The sequence below is a fragment of the Necator americanus genome, chromosome II, assembly GCF_031761385.1.
Source record: "Necator americanus strain Aroian chromosome II, whole genome shotgun sequence".
NCBI classification, from domain to species: Eukaryota; Metazoa; Nematoda; class Chromadorea; order Rhabditida; family Ancylostomatidae; genus Necator; species Necator americanus.
In genome coordinates, this window is record NC_087372.1 from 9,314,707 (window position 1) to 9,329,760 (window position 15,054).

The following is a 15,054-nucleotide window of genomic DNA, read 5'->3' on the forward strand; positions in this document are numbered from 1 at the left end:
GGCTGAACATTCCACCCATATTCGGCGCGTACTCCTTTACGAGTTCAAATCTGGCTACCCCCGCATCGAAACTTAAGTGAAGAATTCGGCATTATAGCCCCTTCTGGGCGGTCTGTACGTGCTTTCCAGCGCTTCAAAGCTGGAAACAAGAATCACGAAGATGAGCCTCGCTCTGGTCGACCGACTGCAATATCGTTCGACGAACTGAAGAATCTGGCGGAGCAGCATCCGTATGAACGTGTCCGGTATTTTGCTGCCAGTCTTGGCTGTTCGAGCGGCGGTAACCGCCAAAGACGCTTGGACATCTGCACTCAGCTGCTCTCCAGAAGCCGCAGACTCGACACCATTGTCACTGGAGATGAAAAATGGGTCCTCCACGTCAACCACACCCACAAACGTGCGTGGTGCACTGGCGATGAAATGCTGTATCCTTTCGTTGGAAGGTGAAATCCATGAGAAGGTCATGCTGAGCGTCTGGTGGGGAGTTCATGAAATCTACCGTTTCGAACTGCTGCCGGACAACACGACAGTTACTACCGAGGTCTACTGCGCTCAACTGCAAAGACTGGCCGACAAGATCCGCAAGGAGCACCCGAAGCTCGACAACGTTCGCCTGCTGCACGATAGCGCGCCGCCTCACATCGCGAAGAAGAATTCCCAGAAAATTCTGGAGCTCGGATGGGAAGTTCTACCGCACCCACCGTACAGCCCGGACCTGCCCCCAGTGACTACCACCACTTCCGATCGCTTCAGCATCACTTGGAAGAGAAGCGCTAGGATGATCGTGACCACCTCGAAAATGACCTTCGGAGTTTCTTCGCCTCCAAGTCACCGGAGTTCTACACCAAAGGAATCCGTGATCCTGTGTGACGTTGGCAGAAGGTTGTCGATGTTGATGGAGATTATTTCGTCGAATAATAAAATGTTCTCAAAAAGTTGTGTTGTTTCGAAATTTTGCCGTATTTCGGCAGATACTTTCCGAACACTTTAATAAATGAGCTAAGTGAGGTTGGTGCTATGCTAGAAAGGGAAAGGTGCGATCAACAAAAAAGGAAAAAAATTGTGCAGTACATTTATTGATATGGAAGTAGAAATGTTCTGGAAGTATCTGTGAAATTAAAAATGAATCACAAGTACTTCTTTCTTGTTTACAACTACTTGTAGATGTTTTTTTTTTCGAGTCTAATGGGAGGAGGCTAAGGATGAGACTTTTACTCGACCCGATGAGAAGTGATGTGAATTGTCATGGGTTGTTTTACTTGGGTTAATTCAATGTGAATAAGAGAAAAACTAGTTCCTCGACTCATGAACTAACAAGTGCGGATTTGCCAGAAATCTACTTTTCAAGAATGGAGCTGTAGGGAACGTGTATATAGATGGTATAGGTGTAATTCCCTTTAGGTGCTGTAAATATGGTATGCCATTGTTTGTATTCACTTCTGTCAATTTATTCCGTTATATGCGATGTTTGCATAAGTCTAGAATGTCAATTGCACTGGTTATGGTTTACATATTGTAGTTAATTTACAAAACAGAATGGGTAAAGGACCACCAACAGAACGCGCACGGATTATTGATTGCCGACAAGATGCTGTACGTGCAGTGAGATACAATGGTGAGACGAAAATATACAGTTTATCGTGCGAAAATAATCTAAAATGTTGAGTAAATACAGTAGGGTCAAAACGACATGAAACACGGTGCAGTTGCGTAAGCGGCTGCGTTCGAAGCGGCGCGCTGGAGTGTAGCTGTTAGGATCGAGAGAAGACCCTTGCTAGTACACCTTATAGCTGAAGTTCGCGATGGTCCCACCTCGGCTTGAGCGCTGCCGCTTACGTAATTGCACCGAGCTTCATAATTTTTTGGCTCAACTATATACGCTATGGATAGGCGGTCTCCCTACGTTACGGTTGTAAAAATTCGAAAATTTTTTCAGCGGGAATAGTTTCTGTAAGAAGAGGCCGACTATTTTTTCTAGTATTCTTAAACGTATTCTGTCGGAGCATGTCTGTGGAGTATATCACATCGATTCAATGATTTTCAATCGCATCTGTTTAGTTGACGGTAACTATTGCCTAACCTGTGGTAGCGATAAATCAATAAAACTGTGGAATCCGATCAAAGGATCGTTGCTGAAGACCTATACTGGAACAGGTAATGAGGTATGTTCTCCAGGCTCTACCAGTTAATTATGGTTTTTTCGATATCACTGACAGGTCTTCGATGCCGCGTCCTCATCGGACAATTCGCAAGTGGCAGCTGGAGGAGCGGATAAATGTCTCACTGTGTTCGATGTGGAAACAGGAAAGATCCTGAGAAGATGGAGGGCTCACGCGGGTTTGTACCAGTGCTGCGTGTGTTATCAGGTTTTCTGATGTTTGACTGAACAATTTCTAGCCAGAGTGAACACTGTCGCTTTTAATGAGGAATCGAATGTAGTTTTTTCCGGATCCGTGGATTGCACAATGCAAGCTTTTGACAATAGAAGTCGCAGCGATAAGCCGATACAGGCAAGCATCCGGCCATTTTAGACAGTTTTATTTGTGATTTTTTGGAGGTTTTGGAATCCTGGCACTAAGTTTTTGTAAGTTTTAATTCACGTTAATTGTTTAATTTCCAGGTTTTTAACGAAGCCACTGATAGCGTTCTTAGCATAGATATCAACGGAGGGGAGATTGTAGCCGGTTCAGCAGATTGTAATTACCGGTTGTACAGCATAAGAGAGGGGAATGTGAGTACTCTATAATTTTTGTACATGCTTTTGTGCAGTAGAAAAAAAAATGCTTTTGAAATCCAATCGTTTTTTTCCTGTCTGCTGGGTTAATTTTATATTTCTTTGCCATTTCTGCAGGTTATAAATAGTATTTGGTATTTTATATTTGCACACCCTTCATTTTTTAAGGTACATATTGATTTTATGGGGAACAGTGTGAACTGTGTTCATTTTACCCCCGATGGTAACTGTGTTCTGGCTTCAACTCAGGATGGAAACCTTCGCCTCATGGACAAGGTGAATGGCAAAATGTTAGCAAGGTAATATCACCGCGTAGCAAGTAATATATTGCACTGCTTGTTTTCGAAATAGAAAGTCTTGATAAGAGGGAAAGGTTACTTACTGTATGGACCTGTTTCCATGCCATTGTAGCTTTCATTGGGCGTTGAAGGACCAGTTCTCAAAAATAAGCTTTACAAGATCTGAGATTTTTTTACGGATTTTCAAATCCTTCTTGAAGAGGTTGATCTCGTTTCGTATTTTGGTAAAGATTCCGTGAATTGTTCCCGCAGCCATTCACTGTCATTTCTTGTTCAATTTCCGATCGATGGAAAATAACGTATGAAAGTTGTTCCGCGATCCTTTGAACTGTTTTTGACCAGTGAGTACGAAAAGTGTAGAGGACTCGAGAAGTTTGTTTCCATGCTAATTTAATTAGTTATTCTTTCTTGTTTTTGTTTAGTTATTCCGGCCATAAGAATTCCGAATATAAGGTTGACAGTTGCGTACTGGCTTCTATTGAGGAAGTGGCAACAGGATCTGAAGATGGATTTGTCTATATTTACAGGTAAGAACCAAGCGTCCAAAGCACATTTCATGACGTTACTGCGGAAAATTGAAACAGATGAATAATACCATGTTTTATTCTCATCTATTTGCTTCTTTTGATCTCTTTCTTTTTTTATGCAGAAAATCTCTACCGCCTCTTGGTCTTTATCTGTTTCTGAGAGAATTTTCTTCATTTCTCATAGCTTTTTTTTTCGGATGCTTGTTTTTAACTTTCCACTTTGTTGCTTCAGGCTGCTTCCGTCTGTTTTTTTTTTCTAGAAACAGGCAATTGTCCATATATTAGACATATGCGCCGGCCGCAACGCGTCTGACGCAAATTCCGCGCGCGTTCAGCAGTAAATGTCCATTTTTTTCGTCCTAGATCTTTGAATCTGTGGCGGTAATCTGAGCAAACGTAGGTGACGGGGATTATATGTTGGAAAATCGTGTAAGATAAAGATTGATAAATGTTTCCAACCTATTTTCAAAGATATATTCCATATTTATCTTTTGTTCCTTTATTACCGTCTTGCATTTTTCATATTCTATATTCTTCCATATGTATTTTATATTCCATATTCCATCTTCTATATTCTTTATATCGAGTATATCTCATTTCAGCCTACTAGACAGCAACGTGGTTGGAAAGTTGGAACATCCGTCCAAGGTAGTCCATTCATTATCGCCGCATCCAAAGAAGCAACATCTACTGACCGCCGCTGGTCAGCTCGTCTACCTATGGGTGGCTAAGAACGACGAGGATTTTGAGTGCTAACGGTACTCCTGCTTTATTAGTGTTGTTCAAATCTACAAATGTTTTCGGAACTATTTGATCTTTATGTCACCTTTTCTTTCCGATAAAAATGATTTAATTTCCACTTCAAGTGGACTTTAATTGAAGTGATTGCTACCAGTCCACGAATTGGTTACTGTACTCCTGTTGAAGCTTACCTCGTTCACTTCATGTGACTTGCTATCTATTTTTTAAAGCTGGGATTATGTACTAGAATGACAACTTGTCTCCACTGTCACTAACTATAACTGTCGTTAATTGCAAGCCAGTCATCTTTAGTTTTGACTTTTCTTCCGGGAACGTCGGAAAAATTGTACTTTCTGGGTGAATGCCAAGTTTAACCGCATATAGTCACTTGTCTTGGAGAAAACTTCAGTTTTTATTTTGTGTTAGGTTTAGATCAACCAAATCACATAAACTCGGACAGAAGAACTAAACTGGTACCGAAAAGTGCTCTGTAAGAGAATTGGTACATACCGCTATACCGGTTTCGCCTTTGTATACGAGTGTAAACTGTTTTGTGTTTTTTTGTTAAAGTTCAAGGTGTAAATATTAGGGAAACGACAATATTTAAGCATTCATAGCCTTTTAAAATAGCAGTAGAGCAGTGTATTTCGAGTGTGGAGGTCTTTCTTAGTCTGCAGCAGTTGCTGCTATCCAACGCCAATATTTCCGCCGACTCCAACAAGTGATGATGCTGGTCGATAATGCGGGATTTTTATACGTCCTTCCTGAATAGAAACTAGGATTTGAATTAAAAGGAACAACATTCCTTTAAACATGAAAAGCTAAGAAAAAGTAGGTGGAGCATTGCTATTAAGTCATTGACGATTTTTTGAGTTGGCATTTTTCCGATTTCTCGAGAATTTGTTATTTTCTTTTTTTCACAAATACGTAGAGAGACTGGATGAAATGAGTGGAGGGATTATGCCCTATACGTGTGATATGTCTCTACACTCTGAGTTAACGGTAGAACTCACCCTCACTGCTTGCCAATATTTCCTGGCACGATCTGGAACTATATTCGCTTTATTACCATCGTAGTCATTCAACGATTGCCATTCGCCCTGAAATCACCGAATTTCCCCCTTAAACTGTTCCAGTAATTCCGAAAAAATCGAGCGCGGCGGTGTGGAAATCAATGAGGAAGCAGAAGAGGCATCATCTCTTTGATATCAATGCTGGTGTTTAATCAAGAGATAGGTGGTATAACGGTAACATGAGGATGTTATGGAGCTTCAGATGGATGTGCGTGGGCGGAGTCGATCGTTATTGTGTGCGCAGCTTGCAGGTATCCCGTGGTGGTGTATAAAGCATTCATTTGCGGTCTATACATACTCACAGCCCGTTCCCTAGCGCTGTATTCATCAAATATATGACAATCTCAAATTCAGACCGTTGATGTTCACAAATCCCGGCGGTCGCTGAACTTTTACAGCACAGCACATAATTTGACCGGATGGGATTCGTTCACTCTATCATCCCTGTTCCCTAAAATCTACCAGGAACATTCACTACCAGGCATATTTATTGCACTAATCGATCAGTACTGGTTGGTTCATCAGATCGCAAGTTACACTATGATTTGCGTTACTTCCACTAATGATTGCTATGGTTGGTCAGAGATGCACCGCTGTATGTACATATTCAAATGTTTGGCAACCATTATTTTCAGAAACTCCTTTTTATTTGCGATATCTGCAAAGAAATCCCGATTTTCCAGGTTTGCGAACCACTTTTATTCTCTAACTCACCGGGGATTCTTAAGGCTTGAGTGTTCAAAAAAAATTGAAAAAGAAACTGTGTTGGTCAAAGATACAAAGGAATTCCTCTTAAATAATATATGGTGTAGGGTCCCCTCGATTCCCCTCGTCAGCTCATCAAATAGCGTCATTATTATGTTCTTTTTTTTGGCTCACGACGATTATTTTCTGCCTTTTTTCTGGTTCTTAGTTCAATTGTTGCTAACCGTTTAGAAGACAGTCGGGACTTTATAAATTTCTTATTTTTAAAATCTTTATTTAATTTTTCCTAAAATGAGTATTTTTCAGTTAAAATAGTTGAACCTCATGTTTCTTATAGTCGATGCAAAACGACCTGAAGTCTAGTGCAGTTGAGAATGCTCTCGAAGTGGTACAGTGGAGAGAGCGGTTGTGGGACCAAAGTGGGATCCTTGCCTACTCCAGTCGGGCTAAAGAGGTGAGTGGAGGTCCCAACCAGATCGAATCCGTGATCTCCACAGCCTCAGTTCGAGCGCAACCGCTTATGCAACTACACCAGGATTCAGGTAAGACCTGACTGTAGTCTAACATAATGTTTACCCTCCGAGCAATTTTTCACTTTCTGCGTGAAAATTCAAAGGATCGCCGTCTCAAAATTTCTCTAAATAGAACTTTCTTGATTCTACAATAGTGCAAAGGTATATACAAAAATTGCGATTCGAGCAAAAATTACTACAACTTTATATCAATCATTTCTCATACAGTGAAACAATCAAAAATTTTGTAAAATCGTAATCTTGTAAAATCACCCTAAACAGGAAGAGTTACATCCAGAAATGCCCGGGATTTATAGCTCTTTTTTTTGAATTATAAACCATAATTTAACTTTTTGAGTGATTTAAAGGATTACGTCAGATTCACACCCAAAAATTTCCGAAAAAAAAAGTCATTTTGAAATTTTTAGGGAAGCAGAAATTCCCCTCTTCTTACTAGTGGGTATGTTCTCATGAAGTTTGTCTTTTTTTCCCCTCCATTTTCTGTAGTACACAATTTAGGGGCTACCGTGTCTACTATATTACAGTGCTTTACTATGTACTTGATTTATGCTTATTAATTATGCATTGAGGTAATTCAGAGCAGCTCTTATTTGGTCATTAAGATCTGCAAATGGCAGTACGATTAGAAGAGCAATTCACCAATTGGGGATCAAGAAGTCTTTGAAAATTTGTAGAAGTAAGAAAACGTGCCCGTATCCACTCCCGCAAGAAATCCTGAGAAATTCTCCCTTTCAATCAATCAGTCGACTTACGTACATACTTGATTCAATTGGAGGAACTATCGGATCAACCAGTACAATCGGTGAATATCGATTGAGTATGAATGACTCAGCTGCGTTATCCTCCTACCGTAGTAACTAAATATCGTTTGTTTTTTTTTTCATCCGCACTGCAACATTACACAGTCGCTTATTGGACTACGGTAGCTATTCAAATCATGGTTATGGGACACGTTGTCAGTCTATCACATCTCATACCACACTTTACTAATGCACTTTAACAATAGAAAGATAAAAATCCCGTTATTCATATGGGCGTTAATTGCTAGCCAATATGACTACCTTATGCATTGTACAGTTGTCATTCCACTGCACTACAGGGGTCCGTAGCGGTGGTGGTGACGGTCTTGTGACGATTCTGCCGTCTACGCGAGACACCGTTGTTAGTCTCTTCTCTTCATGCATTCTATCTCATAGCTGCATCATTTGCAGGTGCTAAGTAGTGGTGCCGCAGGTAACCCGAGGGCGATTACCTGCTGCCTGCTGCTTACCATTTGTACGTGAATTTGTAGTTCTCATAGACAATACGGTTATCTGTGGACATGTTTCCGAGCTCGACTTCAACGAATTCAGGTAGGGTTATTCTTCATTTCTTCCTCTCAATATTAGTGAAGTTCTATTAGAAATTTAGTTATTAGAGGTTTAAAGACATCATCCCACGAATCTGAGGTGGTGCAGATTTTAGGTGGAGTATTCTTATAAGGGCTAGTAGATTATGGAGAGAGGGTGATTTCGTCCATTTCTTCCTAGTTCCCGTAAAAAAACGGCCCGGAAGATGCGGCGCCACACAAGGTTGCCGCGCTCCAGTCGGACTCGTAGAAAATAGTGCGCCAAGTCGCCGTAAGCCGTATCTTCCGGGCCATTTTTTACGGCAATTAGGAAGGAATGGAAGGAATCACCTCCTCTCGATAATCTATGCTCCCGTATACGAATACTCCACCTGAAATCGGTGCCACCTCAGATTCGTGGGATGATGCCTTTAAAAGATGATGCAAGGGTCATATGACCAGTCCTGTGCAAGTTTCGAAAACCAGGAAGAGTTGGTGGGAACTAATTCATTCGAAAAATGTGCAGTTATTACGGTAGGATTATATTAGCAGTACGTAGTAGTGCATGTTAGTACTGCACGCCGAAAGAACCCCATTCCTAAGAATGTCTCGTGTGCAACTGGCCATTTGAAAAAACCACCCAGTACTCGCTACTCTAGTGATGTCTGGTAGCTTGAGTGCGATTTCTTCGTGGTGATATACCGTACCATAGAATCTTCAACTGTTTTTGAGTCATTTAAGCAAGCATATCATTTGTATAGTCGGGTAAAAATGACGTGACGCACGTTACACTTGCGTAAGCGGCTGCGCCCCAAGTAACGCGTGTGTGCAGACAGCGGTCGAAGTCGATGTGGGACCATCGCACGAACTGCAGCAATGAACGGTAGTAGCGGGAGTACTCACTCGATCTTAACCGCTACCCTCCACCAGTCTACTCCGCTTCGAGTGCAGCCGCTTACGTAACTGCATCGTGCTTCACGTCGTTCCGACCCTGCTATATTTTCGGAGATGTCCGCTTATCTTGAAGGATGCTCTTCACGGGACCCTCAACATTTGCGCGTTACATGACTGCAAAACGTGCAATGGACAACACGTCAGAACTCCCTCTAGTGTTGATGGTGAGTTTATGTATTTATTTGGGCGTTGTTACTCACTACAGATCACCAATATAGTTCGTTTTTGTAACGTAAGAGTACGATAGGGTACATGCGGAACACTAAAATACGTATGAAAGTGCATGCTCAGGGAGTCTAAATTAAAATTAATGGATCACTCTCAAAGGTAAGATTCCCGGAAGATTAGCTCGTGTTATCCGCAAACATACTAAGAGGAAACAGTAGAAGCAAAAGATTCTCGCTGAAGAAAACGTAGAAGAAGCAGGTTCATTTACGTCTCCCCTGACTTCTGTGCTCCATGAGTTGGTCCTCTCTGGAATGGTATCGGGAGGAGGTTATTGGTATTGGTCGTGGTTTTAGTTCAGGAGTACGATTTGTACTGTTCCTTTTTTCACACTTTGCGAGGATTTAGGATAATCAGAGGAAAAGCACGGAACAAAATGACGAAATACTGCGATTTGTAGCCATTCCGAAAAAATTTTTCAAGAAAAATTGCCACGAAAAACGACTAGTGCTTTGGAAAAGAACTCCATTTTCCCGTATTCATGTATATCTATAGAATTTTGAACAATGCTGATTATGCAGATGATAATTTTAAATTGCTGTAAAATTAATGTAAACTGCGCATTCGTATGCAATCGGGTTTAAAATTACGAAATCCAGTATGACACCGTCAGCTGAATGGATTCGGCCTGTACAAACAATAACAGTATTGTTCGGATTACGGTAACAATTGTTGATTGGTGCATCGGTTTGCCGGTTTAATGAGTCAGCCAATTTCGTGTTAGCATTGACGGGGACTGTACAATTTTATAAAGTCAAATATGGAAGAGATGGGTTCAATCGATTGGCGGAGACACCCAAGATCACGGTGAACCTCTATGTACCAGTTGAATGCACGAGATCTTTGATTCTTCAACGAGAAATTACTTAAAAAATCGAAAAAAGTAACGAAAATAATGTAAAAAGATAATATACTAGACATGATAAAACCTCTGCGATAAAGACGTGTTGAAGATGTTTATTGATTGGTGCGTAGTCTTGTGATCCGTATTAACGTTTATCAAATTGATGCGTATGTTCCACGATTTTTCGGCGAGAAATTACTTTAAAATATGATTACCGACGTAGTAAAAATCCCATAAAAGATAACTTATTATAAATATTGTAATATTAGATATTTTCTACATTATCTTTTTTGGGGGTTCGTAATGGTGAAGTGTTATTCAACTTATTCGTAGATTTTTTCTTCTTCTGGGGATGCATGAAAGATTGGAACTAGCGAAGAACTTACTCTTACCTAATAACTTAACTAGCTTGGAAATTTACTCAGTCATACTTGTTTATTTCAAATCTTTCAAGAACCGCTCATGTCGAGCACATTGTTAGGACAGTCTAAAAATTAGGTAGGGGTAAAAATTTGGAGGCAGAGTAGCTAATTTTGCAGCGGTTTTTCTTCCAGAACAATAAAAAGTGTTTTGAATTTGTAGTTGATATCTACAGCTATTACCACACAGTCTTACCACGATTCCTTTTTATTTCCATGTAGATATACTTCTTTATTAACTGGTTTAAGAATAAGTTCATTAAAGATAAAGAATTCATTGTTAAGGAAAAGTGAAAAAAACTAAAAAAAATCAAAAAGAATAAATCTAGAAAAAAAAAACTTATGTAATAAGCTATTCGATGCAATGAACAGACAATGAAGGCACCATTTCCCAAATCTGACGTGGTGAGGGAATTCGTGGGAAAAGCTAGAGATGGGATTGTAGATTGCAGGATCAGGGATGGTTCGGCTCATTTTTTACTTTCAGTTTTTTTATTTTTTGCTTTTTTACTTTTACTTTTTTTCAGTTGCAGCGCCCCACCCTCGTGTTCGCGCCGCTTCCACCTGCGAGCGTTCGAAGATCAGTGATGTCTTCTCACAGGCCTTTTCAAGTGAAACCGTTGAATACGCTGCTGAGGGTATCGGAACGTGTACATAGAGGAACTTTGCAGGAACTAAACCTGTTCCCACGGCGTTTTTTTTACGACGATTAAGCTGAGATCAGTGGAACCACCCCGGTTCCCGCAATTTACAACCCCATTTCTAGATTTTACCGCGGATTCCCCTACTACGTCAATTTCGTGGTGTGCTGCCTTTCAACGAAACTTCAGTAGGATCCTCTTCATACCTGCCTAGGGTAGATGTCTTCACCAATTGGTAGTTTTCCTGCTAAGCCAGATGCTCCGAAACCGACGCCAACCTGTAAGAAATAGTTGTGCAGGTGTTCTCACTCTACACTTCTACGTATTATCAGCACTTGTGATTATTTTAATTGTAATTAATTGTTTTTAGAGTCTATCCTACATTATTCAGTATTTTACTCCCTCTGCTTAATGGTGAATTTTCCAATTCTCTTCTATTTAATAAAAAAATACACATTATTCCCGGCAGCAAGGAAAGGTCAAACGACACTCAATGCAGTACTTTTGCTAAGGACTGTATTTATTAGGTAAAATAGTGAAATTGGCTGATGTACAAGTGAAAGGGTACGGAAATCGATGAACAGTTGCAGGAGTTAAAGTGAATTTCCTATTAATTTTTCATTATTCTTATTGAGGGGCTGGTGTGGCGCAGTCGGTTAGAGGTCCGTTGCAGCCACACGGTCGATGGTTCGAAATCGCGCTGATACAAACCAAGCGTTTCATCGCTCCGGGGTCGATAGGCGATTACGAATTGCAGTGAAATACGTTGGCGCATCCCAAGTGGGCTGACACCACAGTGGCTTTATCTTTTATCCTTTTATTCCTATTGAAGCTCAAGAATTTGAGTATAGATGTGGGTGAAGAAGTTTAAGGAAGATTATGGTGGATTATGGACGAGTGTGGAGAAGAATAAATGAGGTGCGTTCTTAGAATCATAACATTATTAACTATTAAAGTTGTTCATTCTGACTGGCTGAAATGTAGATGCTCCGCTTACATTTGATGAAATTTTTCTTGATCTACAATACTTCCTTTAGGACAATGGACATGCTTTGATATCTTTAACTTGGAGAAAATATTAATTATTTTATTAATTATTTAATTAATGTTGCTATTATTATTATTATTATTATTAATTTGTTTTTATTATTAATTTAATTATTGCTGCTATTATTTTTCAACTGGATTTTACGAAGATCTCGCTGGTCACGTCAGTTTTCGTTTGAGAAGGCTCGTTTAAGCAAAAAAAAAAACTTATCGTTCATAAGACTTGTACCTAAGATTAGTTGTAGATTATGGTTTCTAGATTGAATAAAAGAGCAAAATGTGAATTTTTTTCAAGCTTCAGGAATCTATGGAAGTGATCGAAAGTAGGGTTTTCGCTGTTATAACTTATCAAAGATCTTTTATGAGTTTCCGAAAAAACCGAGAAAGTACATTAGAAATCAAGCAATAATCAGTTTCCGTCATTGCAACATACGTCCCCACACGCTACCCTCTTAACTCCTCCTTCTTCCTTGAATTCATTAAATGGTCCTAGAACAGAGTGAAAAATGCTGAAACTGAAATAATTTGAGGAGTTTTTGTTTCGGAATTTCTTAATTTGTCGGGTACAACTACATATTTGATGGAGATTGATCGGTTGTTGCATAGTAGACATTAGGCCCTAATTTCCAGTTAGTGAATCGTTTACTTTTTATCATCGTCATAGGCTGTTTGTTCGCCTTTTGATTTTTTCTTAGGTTTTCCCGTCAAAAAGAAAAATATGTTGCTTTAAAATCGGAATTATAATTATGGCCACATGATTTACATCAAATTTTTTTAATTTTTCATTCAATTTTTTCATTCATTTTTTTTATTCAACAATTCTATTGAAACAAATTCAAGACATTAACCCAACAATTTTCGCACATTTATTTAATTTGTCTGGTCTATTTATTTAGTTACTACTATTTCTGTAATTTATTTGTTCTATTTGTTTTGTTTCAATTATTTACAGTACTGTAGATAATTGAAACAAAACAAATAGAACAAATATTTTGTAATATCTTGTATTCTACAGGATGACGCACTCTCTGGTGGACCACTTTTGGCTGGAGAAGAAATGAAACATTGAACCATGCGGAACTTTTGGGACACAATTTATTGCAAAGAAAGAAAGTGAACGCAAACGAACCCTTGAACCGACACGAACAGGATCGTTGCCGGGTACACCAACACCAACTCCAAATCCGACATCTGGAACATTTTCCCATTAGCCGATACTTCGATTTATTGATTTTCCGTCAAAATTATGTTTTTTGTTGTTGGTAAGGAATGGAGGAATACATACACTGTCTTGTTAAGCTGTACACCTATAACGTGTTCCACTTATACTAATCACACATGATTCTTTGATTTCGTTTATTTATTGAATCTTTTATTGATTATTTATTGGTAGACAGCTTACTTATCGTCCCAATGTCCTTTAATAAACCATTACGATCTGGATCAACTTCTTCATAGTATGGCGTAGTTGTGATGATTTTTTCTGGAATGTTCTTTGTGGACATTTCAGCATCATTTTCAGGCCACTGAAATAGAAACGGAACCATCGGTAGGGATCAATAGCCAGAAATCGATCGGAAAATGAATCGATAGGCATCGCTCAATCATTGTTCAGAAGTACCTCGGTCAAATCATCGACGAAACCCCAATTATTCGCAGAGGATAGCAGCTCTTTTTCATTGCTGGTGGTCTCAATAGTTCTAGGTGATCGTCTGTAACCAATCAATAAATCTGATCAGTACGTAATCCCATGTTTATGTGCCAAAAAGAAGTGCTTACTCAGCGTTATTAGATATGACGAAGGGATCTCGAGGTGGAGCGTCGGAGCTGGATGTTAAAACTGAAATTTCACTAGAGATACGGTAAGATTACCGTATAGCGTTAGTTTTACGGTAAATAAGGTATGTGATGGAGTGGTGCTGACTCACCTAGCCTGATTGAGAAGCAGACAACGATGATGCCGACGATACCAGCCATTTATCAGTGTGGGAAGGACGAATGCGGTGGGAAATGGCGGTGAAACCGGTTTTTAGTGAAGTCTCTTGACGATTCCCTCTCATTTTCTGTTTTAAGACATCGAATCCTACGGCATCTGGTACGCTTAAGATGTGAAAATAAGTGTGAAAATGCTTTTCCACCTTTCTCCGACAACAATCATATGTTTTCGGGATTTTCTACCCTACAATCGAGGCATTTTGCACCACATGCAAATTTATATCAGTTGTCCGCCGCCGCAAATCAACGCATGCACACCACTCAAAACTAATAACAATGGAAATGCATGCTAAACACCTCTAATACGTTGTGTTGGTGGCGTGGCTACACTTGTCAAACTAGAACAGACAACAAATGGGCGGGGCCACCGCGCGATCTCTGTTCTAAGCGTGTGGGTGTGGCGAGGAGTCACGGTGATCTTTGTCGTGAGCGGCGACCGAGTGTTCACCTTCCGTCTTCTCACTTTGTACGGATGAAATCCCCAGCTGTTTTTCGTTCCTGAAGATTTGTGGATGATTGTGGATTGACATTCCTCATGCCTATTTTTATATCTTTTTTGTATTTATATATATTTCATTTTATTTTATATTTTTTATTATATATATTTATTTATTATATTATTATTTTTTATTATATATATTTATTTTATATCTATTTTACTTCGTGTTTCTTTTACAATGTTTATATTCGATTTTTCACTTTCATGACTAACGTACGTAGTCGCGCTTCACACTGCTCATTTGTCGCTTTCGTCGCTCGCGTGTAAGACGCGCTTGTGCTAGCGCAGAAGTAAAGCACTCCATTTACTCAAATTCTTAAAATTCGTTAGTTCATTGAAATTGACGATTAGACTGCCGATGGATGTATTTATGTTTTCTTGTTATGCCAACGAGGTTTAGGTGAAATTTTTTATTGGCCTGACGTTTCGAAAAACTCGTCTTTTTCAAAGGCCTGAAAATGGTTCGAGGTCTTTGATACCATGCATATCTC

At 39.6% G+C, this 15,054-nt stretch overlaps 3 protein-coding genes across 3 annotated transcripts; 2 read left to right on the top strand and 1 right to left on the bottom strand.

The window, feature by feature from the left end:
- Positions 1-232: 232 nt before the first annotated feature.
- Positions 233-991, top strand: RB195_017258 (uncharacterized protein; the record flags this gene model as incomplete). The annotated part of the gene is made up of 1 exon (XM_064184178.1): positions 233-991. The coding sequence occupies one exon, from the start codon at positions 233-235 to the stop codon at positions 989-991; it is 759 nt and encodes a 252-aa protein (XP_064040059.1).
- A 545-nt stretch (positions 992-1,536) lies between these two features.
- On the top strand, positions 1,537-4,316 carry RB195_017259 (uncharacterized protein; the record flags this gene model as incomplete). The annotated part of the gene is made up of 8 exons (XM_064184179.1): positions 1,537-1,615; positions 2,059-2,162; positions 2,217-2,337; positions 2,398-2,510; positions 2,621-2,731; positions 2,903-3,033; positions 3,456-3,560; positions 4,163-4,316. The coding sequence occupies 8 exons, from the start codon at positions 1,537-1,539 to the stop codon at positions 4,314-4,316; spliced, it is 918 nt and encodes a 305-aa protein (XP_064040060.1).
- Positions 4,317-4,987: 671 nt separating this feature from the next.
- On the bottom strand, positions 4,988-14,046 carry RB195_017260 (uncharacterized protein; the record flags this gene model as incomplete). Its single annotated transcript, XM_064184180.1, has 8 exons — positions 4,988-5,065; positions 5,315-5,401; positions 11,229-11,300; positions 13,199-13,260; positions 13,472-13,595; positions 13,691-13,781; positions 13,849-13,909; positions 13,998-14,046. The coding sequence occupies 8 exons, from the start codon at positions 14,044-14,046 to the stop codon at positions 4,988-4,990; spliced, it is 624 nt and encodes a 207-aa protein (XP_064040061.1).
- Between the last annotated feature and the right edge of the window lie 1,008 nt (positions 14,047-15,054).